At 36.6% G+C, this 10,945-nt stretch overlaps 1 protein-coding gene across 1 annotated transcript; it reads right to left on the bottom strand.

Annotated features, from left to right (window-relative positions):
- Positions 1-228: 228 nt before the first annotated feature.
- LOC136247487 (uncharacterized) lies at positions 229-3,572 on the bottom strand. Its single transcript, XM_066039215.1, has 6 exons — positions 3,259-3,572; positions 2,984-3,136; positions 2,746-2,871; positions 2,329-2,500; positions 1,720-2,122; positions 229-1,485 (listed from the first exon to the last, which is right to left on the bottom strand). Exons 1-6 carry the CDS (start codon positions 3,535-3,537, stop codon positions 330-332), a joined length of 2,289 nt encoding a protein of 762 aa, XP_065895287.1. The 5' UTR covers positions 3,538-3,572; the 3' UTR covers positions 229-329.
- Positions 3,573-10,945: the final 7,373 nt, after the last annotated feature.

Consider the following 10,945-nt stretch of genomic DNA (forward strand, 5'->3'; position numbering starts at 1 on the left):
GACTGTGCTCTTATAGGGGACAAATCATAGATTTGTGTAGGCTAGTTTGAAGGATGTGATTATAGTACAGGACTGCCCACTACTTCGCTTGTTGTACTTGCTAATGGTTCTAACTGAATTGTAAAGTTGGAATGCTTAATTATGTTAAGTATGCAAGCAGTGTATGATCTATATCTTAATTATAATCAGTTTTGTATGCACAGTGTGTACACGCAACTATTAACCACGTATAACAACATAATAATTTTATAAAAAATATAAGTTTTAAACAATTGTTAAAATACAATTTTTACTATGTTAAATTGATAAAGATAATTAAAATAATTATTTTATAGTTCAAAGGAAATCACAAATTTTACTTCATCAGCAGTGTTAAATCCTGCTACCACTAGTGGCACAGCTTGTTGTGCTAGTTGAGCCTGTACAACCTGCTCAACCTGTTCTAATCCAACATCTACAATAACGATATAATAGTCTTGTGATTTGGTCATCTGATGGAATACCAGTGAAGTGTCATGTGGAGCAGTAGGGACAGTAGCAAGGTGAGCCAAGTAGAAGCCTTCATTGAATTGTTCAGTGATAGTTGTCAGTAGTTGATCGTCACTGACACTAGAGAAGTGACGTGTTGGTTGACCATCATGACGATATACTGAACTGTATCTCAAGTTGCCTTTGTTTGTCATTCCAACTGTTGTGCTTAGAAGTGTGAAGTTTTGCGCTGACTTAGACTGATAAAAGGTATCATGTCTTTTCTGATTTGCTCTGTATAATTGTGAATAACTGGAATCTGTCTTCTGTATTACTGCTATATAATCTATTGTATCCATATCATACAACAGTACCAGTTGATAGCCACTGGCTTCAAGCTGTGTGAGAGCATTCCTCAGTTGCCTTACTTTAGCAAACATTAAGGTTTGGAATTCCACATCAGCCATATACTTGAATATCAGACTGTAGTGGTTATAAGAGTCACTGGTGTGACTGTGAATGTATGTCAGAGCAAATGACTTGTTCTCCATATCTGCTATCAGGCTGTGGAGGTCAGCTGAAGGAACTGAGGTGAAAACTTTGTGAGTGCTGTTCTCTTTCTTTTCATTCTGTCCAAACATCTGATGAGGATTAATGTTAAGAAGACAGTTTGGTGACTGTCCTTGAAAGTTTGGTGGCACTACAGCATCAATGTTGAGCCTGTCTTGTGTACAAGTTGAAATGATAGAATCTTTTACTTCTAATGGTGTAGCCATTTTGTTAACACTCCAATAAATGGCAGCAGCTCCACTCACAAGAGGAGTAGCCTGTGAGGTACCACTAAATGTAGCCACAGCATCAGGTCTTGATAGTCCGGCACTTTTTATATCTTGCCCTGGGGCAAATACGTCAACACATCTTCCATAGTTCGTACCATCAAACAGACGAAGGTAAAGATCATCATTCCGTCGTGTTCCTCCAACTGTGAGTACATCTGGTGATGATCCAGGTGAGTACCTATTGCAACAAAAATCAATAAACATTATCAATACTGCACTTATTATTTTTATTTATTTTGCATTACAAATGTTAAAAGTTACAGGGACATACATAAGTATATTGATGCTACACATACAGTGTGTGCACACATTAAGTGCTCAGGGTCAAAACAATAGAAAGAAAATTCAAAACCACTTAAACCCTTTTCTTATTTTATAATAAAGGTGAACAAGCAAGTTTTTGACCCTATACCTGCATGCATCAGTGAAGTCATTCCCGGCAGCAACCACCACCAGTATTCCCTCCTCAGTAGCTTGTCCAATAGCATTATGCAGTGATGGACTTCTTGGACCACGTAGTGACATGTTGATGATGATCCTCCTGTCCTTTCTGGCTATCTGTTGTTCAACGACATGATTTAGTCCAAGTAGTACATGACTATAAGATCCTCTTCCATTACAAGTAAGTACTCTAGTGCTATACAATGTGGCTCCTTTAGCAGATCCAAATGTCTTTCCAGCGGCTAGAGCAGCAACATGAGTTCCGTGTCCTTGACAGTCTCTTCCTTGTCTATTACTGCCAGTTGTGACATCCACTGGATCATAGAAGTCATATTTAGCTCTTCTCTCAAATTCTTCATGATCAAATCTGATGCCTGCAATAGATAATAACTTTCCTAAAAATCTAAGAACACAAATAGTTGAATAGTTCACATGCTTTGTTGGTGCTAATTGAAATGCTGAGTAAACAAAACATTAACAGGGAAATTGTCATGCCATCACCTCAATACTGGCAATAAATTGAGTAATAGCTACTTTAGTAAATGGTAGTACATCTGCTAATCTCCCACAATCAACTAACCTGTGTCAAAGATATAGATGTCAATTCCTGATCCATTATTGATAGTGGAGTATTGTCCATCAAGTGGAAGATCACTTTGATCAATCCTATCCAAATGCCACTGTGATGTTGGTGATGTCGTCTCCACTATCTGATCCTCTTCTATGTAATCCACTACTGACTGCTGACACATCTAATAGTAGCAGAAATGCATTTAAAACAGTCTGTATACATGTGTATATCTGTCCATTTGTTAGTATGTATTTATGAAGGATATTAGCAGTAATTCTCTAGGTCTATAATTGTGTGCATACACTTAGTGTATTAAATATAATTTAGCCATTAAACAATCACTTCTACCTATTGTAATTTGTAACACTTGTCTATCTACTTTAAGGCTTTCATAGTTTGTCTGTTCTGCATTATAAAAAAACTTACAAAGTTTACTCCATCACTGTTCATTCTCATGATGGCTCCACGATGGTGACGATTTTGAAATTCATTAATTCCAGTGATCATCACTGAGTTGTCAACATCATTGGTTGCAGCTGTTATGATTGGCATCTAAAATTATGCAGTTAAAGTAAACTGTGGTCACATTCTCATACAGGTGTGTTTGCAATATACGTATAATAAAATGTTAAATATCAATATAGTTATGTATAAATTCAGTTACCATTTCAGACATGCTAGAGAACTGCTTGATCACTACAATGTAACTTGTAGGTACAACAAATCCTGGTTCACCACTGATCAACTTCTCACAGTTGTAAGTATTGTTCATCTGTTCCACCATCTCAATAGATTCCACCAATTCACTTCTACACAACTATAATTAGAGGAAAAGCATAACACATTAGTAAAGGAACCTCTGCATGGACTATTGTGTATTATACTAACTATAGAGGTACGTATCGTGGATTATAATATGCTCCATTTGATATATGGTACCTTTTTAAGGTCTTTAGGTTCCAGTGTTGCAGTAAATGATCTTTCTGTGTATTGGATATCTCTTGCTCCATCTAGTATTTCTATAAGAGACTGAACTTGCTGTGATTTGGTATTAACAGTTGTGTTGACCATGTATCGACCAGTATCCATAATCTTAGCTCCAGTATTCCCCACTGAACCACTTTCATCTATCAACTTGTCACAAGTCATCGCTGAAGCGACCATAGCTGTAGTCACAGCTACAAGTAAGATCTTCTGTAAGTGATATCTTAAATTCATCTTGATAACTCCAGACCATTAACTTCAATATCCAATTTGTGTTCTACTGCTCTGTTTGAATCGTAGTAGTTATTTTATAGTAAAAGTTTTGAAAGGTTAATTGATGAACTAACAGGAAATGTCAATGGTAATTATATGGATTCAATGAGATGTGTGACTGTGTGGGTGCAAACCCACACATTTACTACGTGCTTAGGATATAGTTTTGATAACAGAGCTACTATTACGTCTTTGAATGATTGTGTACACAGCAACTGTTATAGTGCATGAATTATAAAATGTACTTGTACTTGTGTAATCAGCTTTGTGGACTGCATGACTAAATAAGCTATTGCTGAATGGCAAATGGGTTTGCCTAAGGTTTGAATTTTAGTTCAGGAAGAGTTTATTCCTTTCACCGATCACTTGACACTGTGTTTATAATGAAAGGCTATAGCATGAAGGCTATTTTTGTCAGTAGCTATGTATATCAGTAGTTTCCACTTGTAAATGTTCCATTTCCAATACTTCTTCACAATGTTGGGTACAGTGCATATTTGCAGTAATGTTGTAATTACAGCAGTGTTGTATATATTCAACATCTAACTAACATAAACCTACTCCGTTTGGTGATCGTATACTGTATGTAAAGTAATGGTCTTCACTGGGTGAAAATTGAGACCCTGAGTATTTCAACTATCATTCAATTGTTGTAAATTTTGACATGGTGATGAGCAGAGAGCCAGGATGCTTTTCAGTAAAGAAAGTTTTTCTGTGGTCTGGTTGTAGTTGCGGCTATTCTTAAGTTGGCAGTTACTATTTGTATATCTATCTTGATACTATAAATACATTCAATGGTTGCCACACTAGCCACTGCATTACATACTGTCTGAGTTCTGATACTTCAGACCAATTGGCTCTATCACATGGGAAGTGACAACAATGAATGGCCTACTAAAAAATAACTTTTACTGGTAAACAGTAGCAATGTACTGATATAAAAGGATATGATGTAGAGTACATACACTATTGTTAATATCATCATCTTCCTTTGGAGAAAACAGAACCAGTTGTCACCAACAGGTTGTAGTTTGAAATATGGGAATTATATTATTTGCACAATGACATCACAGTTTAGCCCACTCAACATTCACCTGCTATGTTACATGTCTTGCAATGGTAATAGTTATAATAATAGTTTCATTTATTGAGAACTTCACCAGCCCGCTTTGCTAACAATCAACACATGCCATGGTCTTAATAGGTAACATGCGAACTTACATGCTGGGCTGTTTGGAATATGATATGGGAATTATCATGAATGATGACATCACAATGTAATCCTTGCAATGGTAATATTTTCATAGTTAATTTGTGATTGGGCTTGCAAAAATATAGGACATGTGGGCGCATGATTTTTGCCTACTTTTTTCAAATTTTCGCCACTCATACCTTTTTGAATCATTATGTTATAGCAATGCAATTTTCCTCTCTTAGTAAGCATTTGATTGACTTTAGGATAAAAGTTACAGAATGCAAATATTCTGTTCCAATACTGAGATATGACCAGTAGTGTGACGAGGTGTAGGTTGTGCCCACATGCCCTGTTTACGCAGGCCCAGTCACATTTATTGAGAGCTATAATAAGGAAGGATACCAAATGGTTTTGCTAACAAGCAACACATGTCATGTGCTTGAAAGGTAACATACAATGGGGAATTTTAAAAGCTACATATACATGCTGGGCAACAGTGAACTAAATGGGAACAGTTTGTAATACCTAATGTATTTTCATATAGGAAACAATATAATATTAAATATGTCTATTATATTTACCCACTATTGTTCGCTGTTGTTGAATAGTTTCTTACTCGCTTTTACAGCATAGTAACAAACAGGTTATTATATTAATCATGATATTAATCAAACTTCCTGTGTTAGGATAAACTTATTTCCTGTTGTCTGATGACCTTCACATTTCACAGGAAGATGAGAGGTCAGGTTATGTAGACTTGGGAATAACCATGGACCATGATACTTTATAGTGGTCATATAACATATGTATGATACATCTGGCAGAGATAATGCGTAAGACAACTGAGTTGACATCTTGCCTACAGTCCTTGCAATAGTACCATATGGTGGCTTGTAGCTAACTACAAGTCTTCAGATAAACCCAAACGCTTTTAACAAGCTGCTATGAATTTTTTAACATTATTAAACAGTATTTTCTACTCACTGACTGACTAATTGATGCCTTGATAGGATACTGTGGGCTTTTTTTTTTTAAACGGACATATCCAGCCTTTTTAAATAACAAGATTAAAAGTACAAAGAAAGGAGAAAAAAAAAAAGCAATAAGAGTTACTGCCTAATTGATGGGAGTCTTGACTCTACTTAAATGAGGTCAATTGGTGCTGATCCTAAAGAGTGGCTGAAGGACCCCTTTGAGGGTCTAGAACCCCTCCCGGCAGACATCTAATTGCTGACCTCAGAAGTGAACTGAAAAGACAAGTAGCACCGGATCCATCCCATTACAGCAGCATACGTAATTTGAGTCTCATTTATCTGATAGCAAGGAAGCAAGGCGTTTGTGAAACATGGTTGCTTCCTTAGCCATTCCTCCTGTGGCTGAAAAGATTAAAGGAGTACTTCACATAGGATACAGCGGGCTCGATTTTTTTCACTGTTCGACGTCGCTTCAGCCGCACACGTGTCTTTTGGCATACCGCAGTACATACAATGCATTCTTCATGGACTTACCAGTGTCCTCCTTTGTGTCCCACTCACCTTTGCTTGCTTTGAAGCCGGCGAAAGGTGTTAATTTGGTGCCCAAGAGGTGTTGGTGCCCGCGATGGCTTCCTTTCATAAACGACATTTTTCATAGTGGCTACTTTGATTGCAGAAGTGCTTTTCGAACAGTTCTTGATTCGTAATGCTGTGTAGCGGGTAGAACATAGCTGACAACGCAGCGTAATGGATGGTTTTTTTTCAGACGATGATTGATAGCTGGGGCGCGCCGCACCATGCGTTATGCGTGGGTTCACCAGTCATAATAATAATAAAAAACAGTACACCAAGAAATTTGAAATTTTCAAGTGTTTCTATTGAGCACAGTAGGGATATAACACTTAATATGATTCAATGTCGTGCACTACTCCAGCTTGTTTCAGTACTTTTTTCGATGTGCTATGGTCCCTACTCTAATTGAAAATTCCAATTTTTTGGTGTACTTGTTGTGGTGTTATGGTTCAGTGAGCTTAATATCTTATTTTAATGATGGCAATCCGTGTATGCATTGATGTACCATGTGGACAGTTAGAGTATTATTAACATGCTGTATAATATGCCAATAAAGCCATACAGTATGTACTTCAAAGAAGCAGCACATTAAAAGACATTGTAGAGGACAAAGTGTTAGCTACCCATGTAGATTCCCTGAAAGGCTATTAAAGACTCTATTTGCAGTGGCATACCTTACAAGTTAGGTAAGTTATTATCTTTAAACTATGATAACGGAGCTAAATATATCTATACTGGGCCTAAAGGATAGTTGTGTAAAATCAGGTTATATTACGTCCATATAATTGTATGGATTTCCTTGGTATGACATAAAAATTATGCAGGTTACACACATATCCTGTAACTTCTGGTCAGCCAACTTCTCTCCTGTGTGGATTTGAGTTCATAAATTATAGCGAATTGTATGCTGTCTGGTAACATGTACTGTTACTACTGTGCTATCTAATGATAGTCATCCTAATCATTGATGTCACTCAAGGATGTTCATTTTAGTGGGTGAGTGACTGTGTAGGAAGAATGTTATCCCCCATACTCTAGCACTCTGTTGTAAAGCATTGTGATACCTGTTTCATGCTAAACATTTAGCTACAGTACATGTATTGTTTAGGCGGGCAAACTTGATTGACTGTTTCCATCCCCGCCCTCATCCCTTTTTACTCCACCACCACTAATTTCATTATTGCTGTTTTCGATCATGTGCACATGTATTTTGGTGCTAAGAATGCTGACTATCCTTTTTGCAGCACAGAAAATCTCACTTGCATGGTAAAAAGCATAAGTACTAGTTTTTAAAAGGCTTTAGCTAACCTTTATAGCAACAGACAGCTTGATTTGGAGTATTTTCTTTAATAGTGAATAATGAAAAATGACTTCCCGCCAGCACGGAAATCCGAATTTTTATGGATGAGAAACAAGTAATCAACCTTGTGTTTGGTTTAGGAAGGATTTATTCCTTTCACTGATCACTTGACTGTATGCATATTATGAAAAGGCTGTAGCATGAGAGTTATTCTGTCAGGATTTCAGTAGTTTTCACTTCAATTCTTCTCCACACTGTTATGTAAAGTACACATTTGCAGTTGCTATTATTTAGTCTATGCAATGGCAGTTTTACTTGCTCCATTTAGGTGATCAGATACTGTACGTAAAGTAGTCAAGTTCTCCACTGGGTAAAAATTGGGGCCCTGAGAATTCCAACTGCCACTCAATTGTTGTTATGGTCTTGAGCAGAGAGTTATAATGCTCTTCAGTAAAGAAAGTTTATGTGGTCTGGCAGTTTAGTTGTAGCTATTCTTAGTTAGCAGTTACTGTTTTTATGTCTATCATGATATGATAAACAGATTCAATGGCTCCCCCATTAATTACATATATTAATGGTGTCTGAGTTCTGATACTCCACACCTACTGGTTGTACCACATGGGAAGTGATAACAATGTATCGCAGTAATGTACTGATATAAAAGGATATGATGCAGAGTACATAATATTATTGTTACTATCATCATCTTACTTTGGAGAAAACAGAACTAGTTGTCACCAACACGTAATAGTTATAATATGGGAATTATATTACATATTTGCATGATGACATCACAATGTATAGCCCACTCAGCATTTATATGCTGGGTTGCATGTCTTTAAATGGCAATTATATTAAGCAACACATATGACATCAGCAAAAAGGTAACATGTAATGATGGGAAAATTGATAGCTACATGCTGGGCTGTTTGGAATACAGTGGAACCTGTCTATAATGGTCACCTTGGGACCAGATATATCTGGCCTTTATATACAGGTGGCTGTTATAGAGAAAACCTGTATAAGGTGGTCAGCAGCGTTTTAGTGGCTATGGCCGTTATAAACGAGTGATTATTATTAAGAGGCTCGCGCCAACCGCAATGCAGTAATATTTTTAGCACAGAAAGGACAAGGTGAGCTTGTTATGAATGTTGGTTATAGCTATTGGATACATTTAAGCAATGAAGCCTGATAGATTATATAGTATTCATTGAAAGTCAGGAAGTGTGATAATTGTGCATTAATTGAAACGGTGCTGTGGTGCCAGACAATTGGCTTAACAAGCCACCATAAAAGGTAGCGACCGCTATATGAAGGAGAAAGTTATGTATACAGTGATTCATAGGCGAATTCTTGGTTGGCCGTTATACGCGTTAGACAGGTGACCGCTTAATGCAGACAACAATGCATACATTTGTATGGGAAAATATTTGGGACCTCGTGTCCATGGCCGTTATGCAGAGGTGACCGCTTAATCCAGGTGACCGTAACACAGGTTCCACTGTATTATGATGATTATAATTATTATGCACGATGACATCACAATGTAGTCCTTGAAATGGTAGAAAGTTTTGTTGATTGAAAAGTTATTAGTTCTATAAGGATACCTAATGACTTTGCTAACAAGTCAGTAACACATGCCATGTGTTTAAAAGGTAAGGTGTTATGATGGGGAATTTAATAGCTACATGCTGGGCTGTATATACTCATATAGCCAATATCAAGTCTGTATGTTTACATTACATTTACCCACTGTGTTGAATACTGTGGTTTCTTACTTGCTTTTACAGCACAGTAACAAACAGATTAATCAACTTAATGAACACAGGATGTGCTGTTTTATTGCAATACAAAACTTCCTGTGTTAGGATAAATGTGGCTATATTATCTATGGATAAACTCATACATTGAGGCGTAAACTATATGATTGTGGTATTATGGTTCAGTGAGCTTATAATCCTATTGTTGGCAATTTCCAGGCTCAATGTAGATATACATTTACAGAAGCTCTATTTTTTTATAGTTTAAAGAATAGCTCACCAAACCTGGTAGGTATGCCACTGAACTATTCACTACTAATGGAGTCTTTGATAGCCTTTCAGGGAATTTGGGTAACTTGAAGTGTCCTCTACAATTTCTTTCTAAAGTGCTCTGTGTGGTTTTATTGGCATACAGTATATTAATAAGACTCTGACAGTGCACATGATACATCTCTTTTCTCTATAATTCCATGTACTGCTATGCATGTCAATTATGCCAAATATAGTGTAGCTACCACATCAGAAGTTGCAAAAAAAACAACAAAAAAAAACAACAAAACAAGTGGTCAATTTTAGGGAATTGGTAGGACCAGAAACATATTAAACTACTAGATTGTGGTTGTAACTTAATTGATACAAGCAAATTATAGTAATAAGTGCTATCCATTTTCCCCAGTAAACATCACTGTCTAATTTCTGTAATTATATGAAACTGGCTGGATGGCTTACCTACATAACTATTGAATGTGTACAGACAATGATTAACATGGTTAATAATGTGTATGATTTCCCTCACCACTATTCCATGTGTAGTTAGTTAAGTATCTTTACATGTAAATAAGACTATTAATTTCCTAGGAACATTGATAATTTGTGACCGGATCTGCGAAAAAGGGTCCTATAGCCTTTCCACATTTCCAAGTTTTATGAGTCATAACTCATCATGTGTTTAACCTATTGTCCTAAACTTACATACAGAAATAGTGCTACGTATGTTAGGAGTGTAAGGGTACCATACTCACAAGTGAAATTATGGATTACCAAGCACATGCAATTGGAAAGGCTATAAGACTCCTTTTTCGCAGATCTGGTGACATTTGCAGCATCTTCACTGCATGATAGCTAATATTAAAGTGCTAAACAATGTAAAAAACTATTAGTGAAGTCTGTGGTAAATACTGATTGAACATTATTTCAATTTTTAACTATCACTAAGGATTTGCTATACAACTTCCTAAATTATAAATTTTGTGGACACAGGACATTGAAATCACACAATATATTGTGTGGGTTAGTAACTGTGTGGTTGACCACATAACCCACTCATCTCATAGTCATTACTCAACTACACTAATGTCTTGTGTAGGTGTAGTAAACTTGTATGTGTGCTGCTAGGTAACACCACTGTGTTGGAGACAGGTTAGGTTTCTGCCACAGACATTGTGACTAAAAATGTTTAAACGAGCTGTTCCCCTTACACCATGTATGTTCTTTATAATACATATACAGTGGAACCTCTCTTATCTGGGCAGTCTGGTACATACTACTGTCCGTATATCAGAAATGT

Source organism: Dysidea avara, chromosome 2 (assembly GCF_963678975.1).
Source record: "Dysidea avara chromosome 2, odDysAvar1.4, whole genome shotgun sequence".
Taxonomy (NCBI): domain Eukaryota; kingdom Metazoa; phylum Porifera; class Demospongiae; order Dictyoceratida; family Dysideidae; genus Dysidea; species Dysidea avara.

What these genes read in the sequence shown, in the direction of transcription:
- LOC136247487 (XM_066039215.1), bottom strand. Translation starts at nt 3,537, where the DNA reads ATGAATTTAAGATATCACTTACAGAAGATCTTACTTGTAGCTGTGACT. An exon ending in AACCTAAAGACCTTAAAAAG is followed by an intron (nt 3,137 to 3,258) that starts GTACCATATATC and finishes CTCTAATTATAG; the next exon opens with TTGTGTAGAAGTGAATTGGT. An exon ending in CATCTATATCTTTGACACAG is followed by an intron (nt 2,123 to 2,328) that starts GTTAGTTGATTG and finishes TATCTATTGCAG; the next exon opens with GCATCAGATTTGATCATGAA.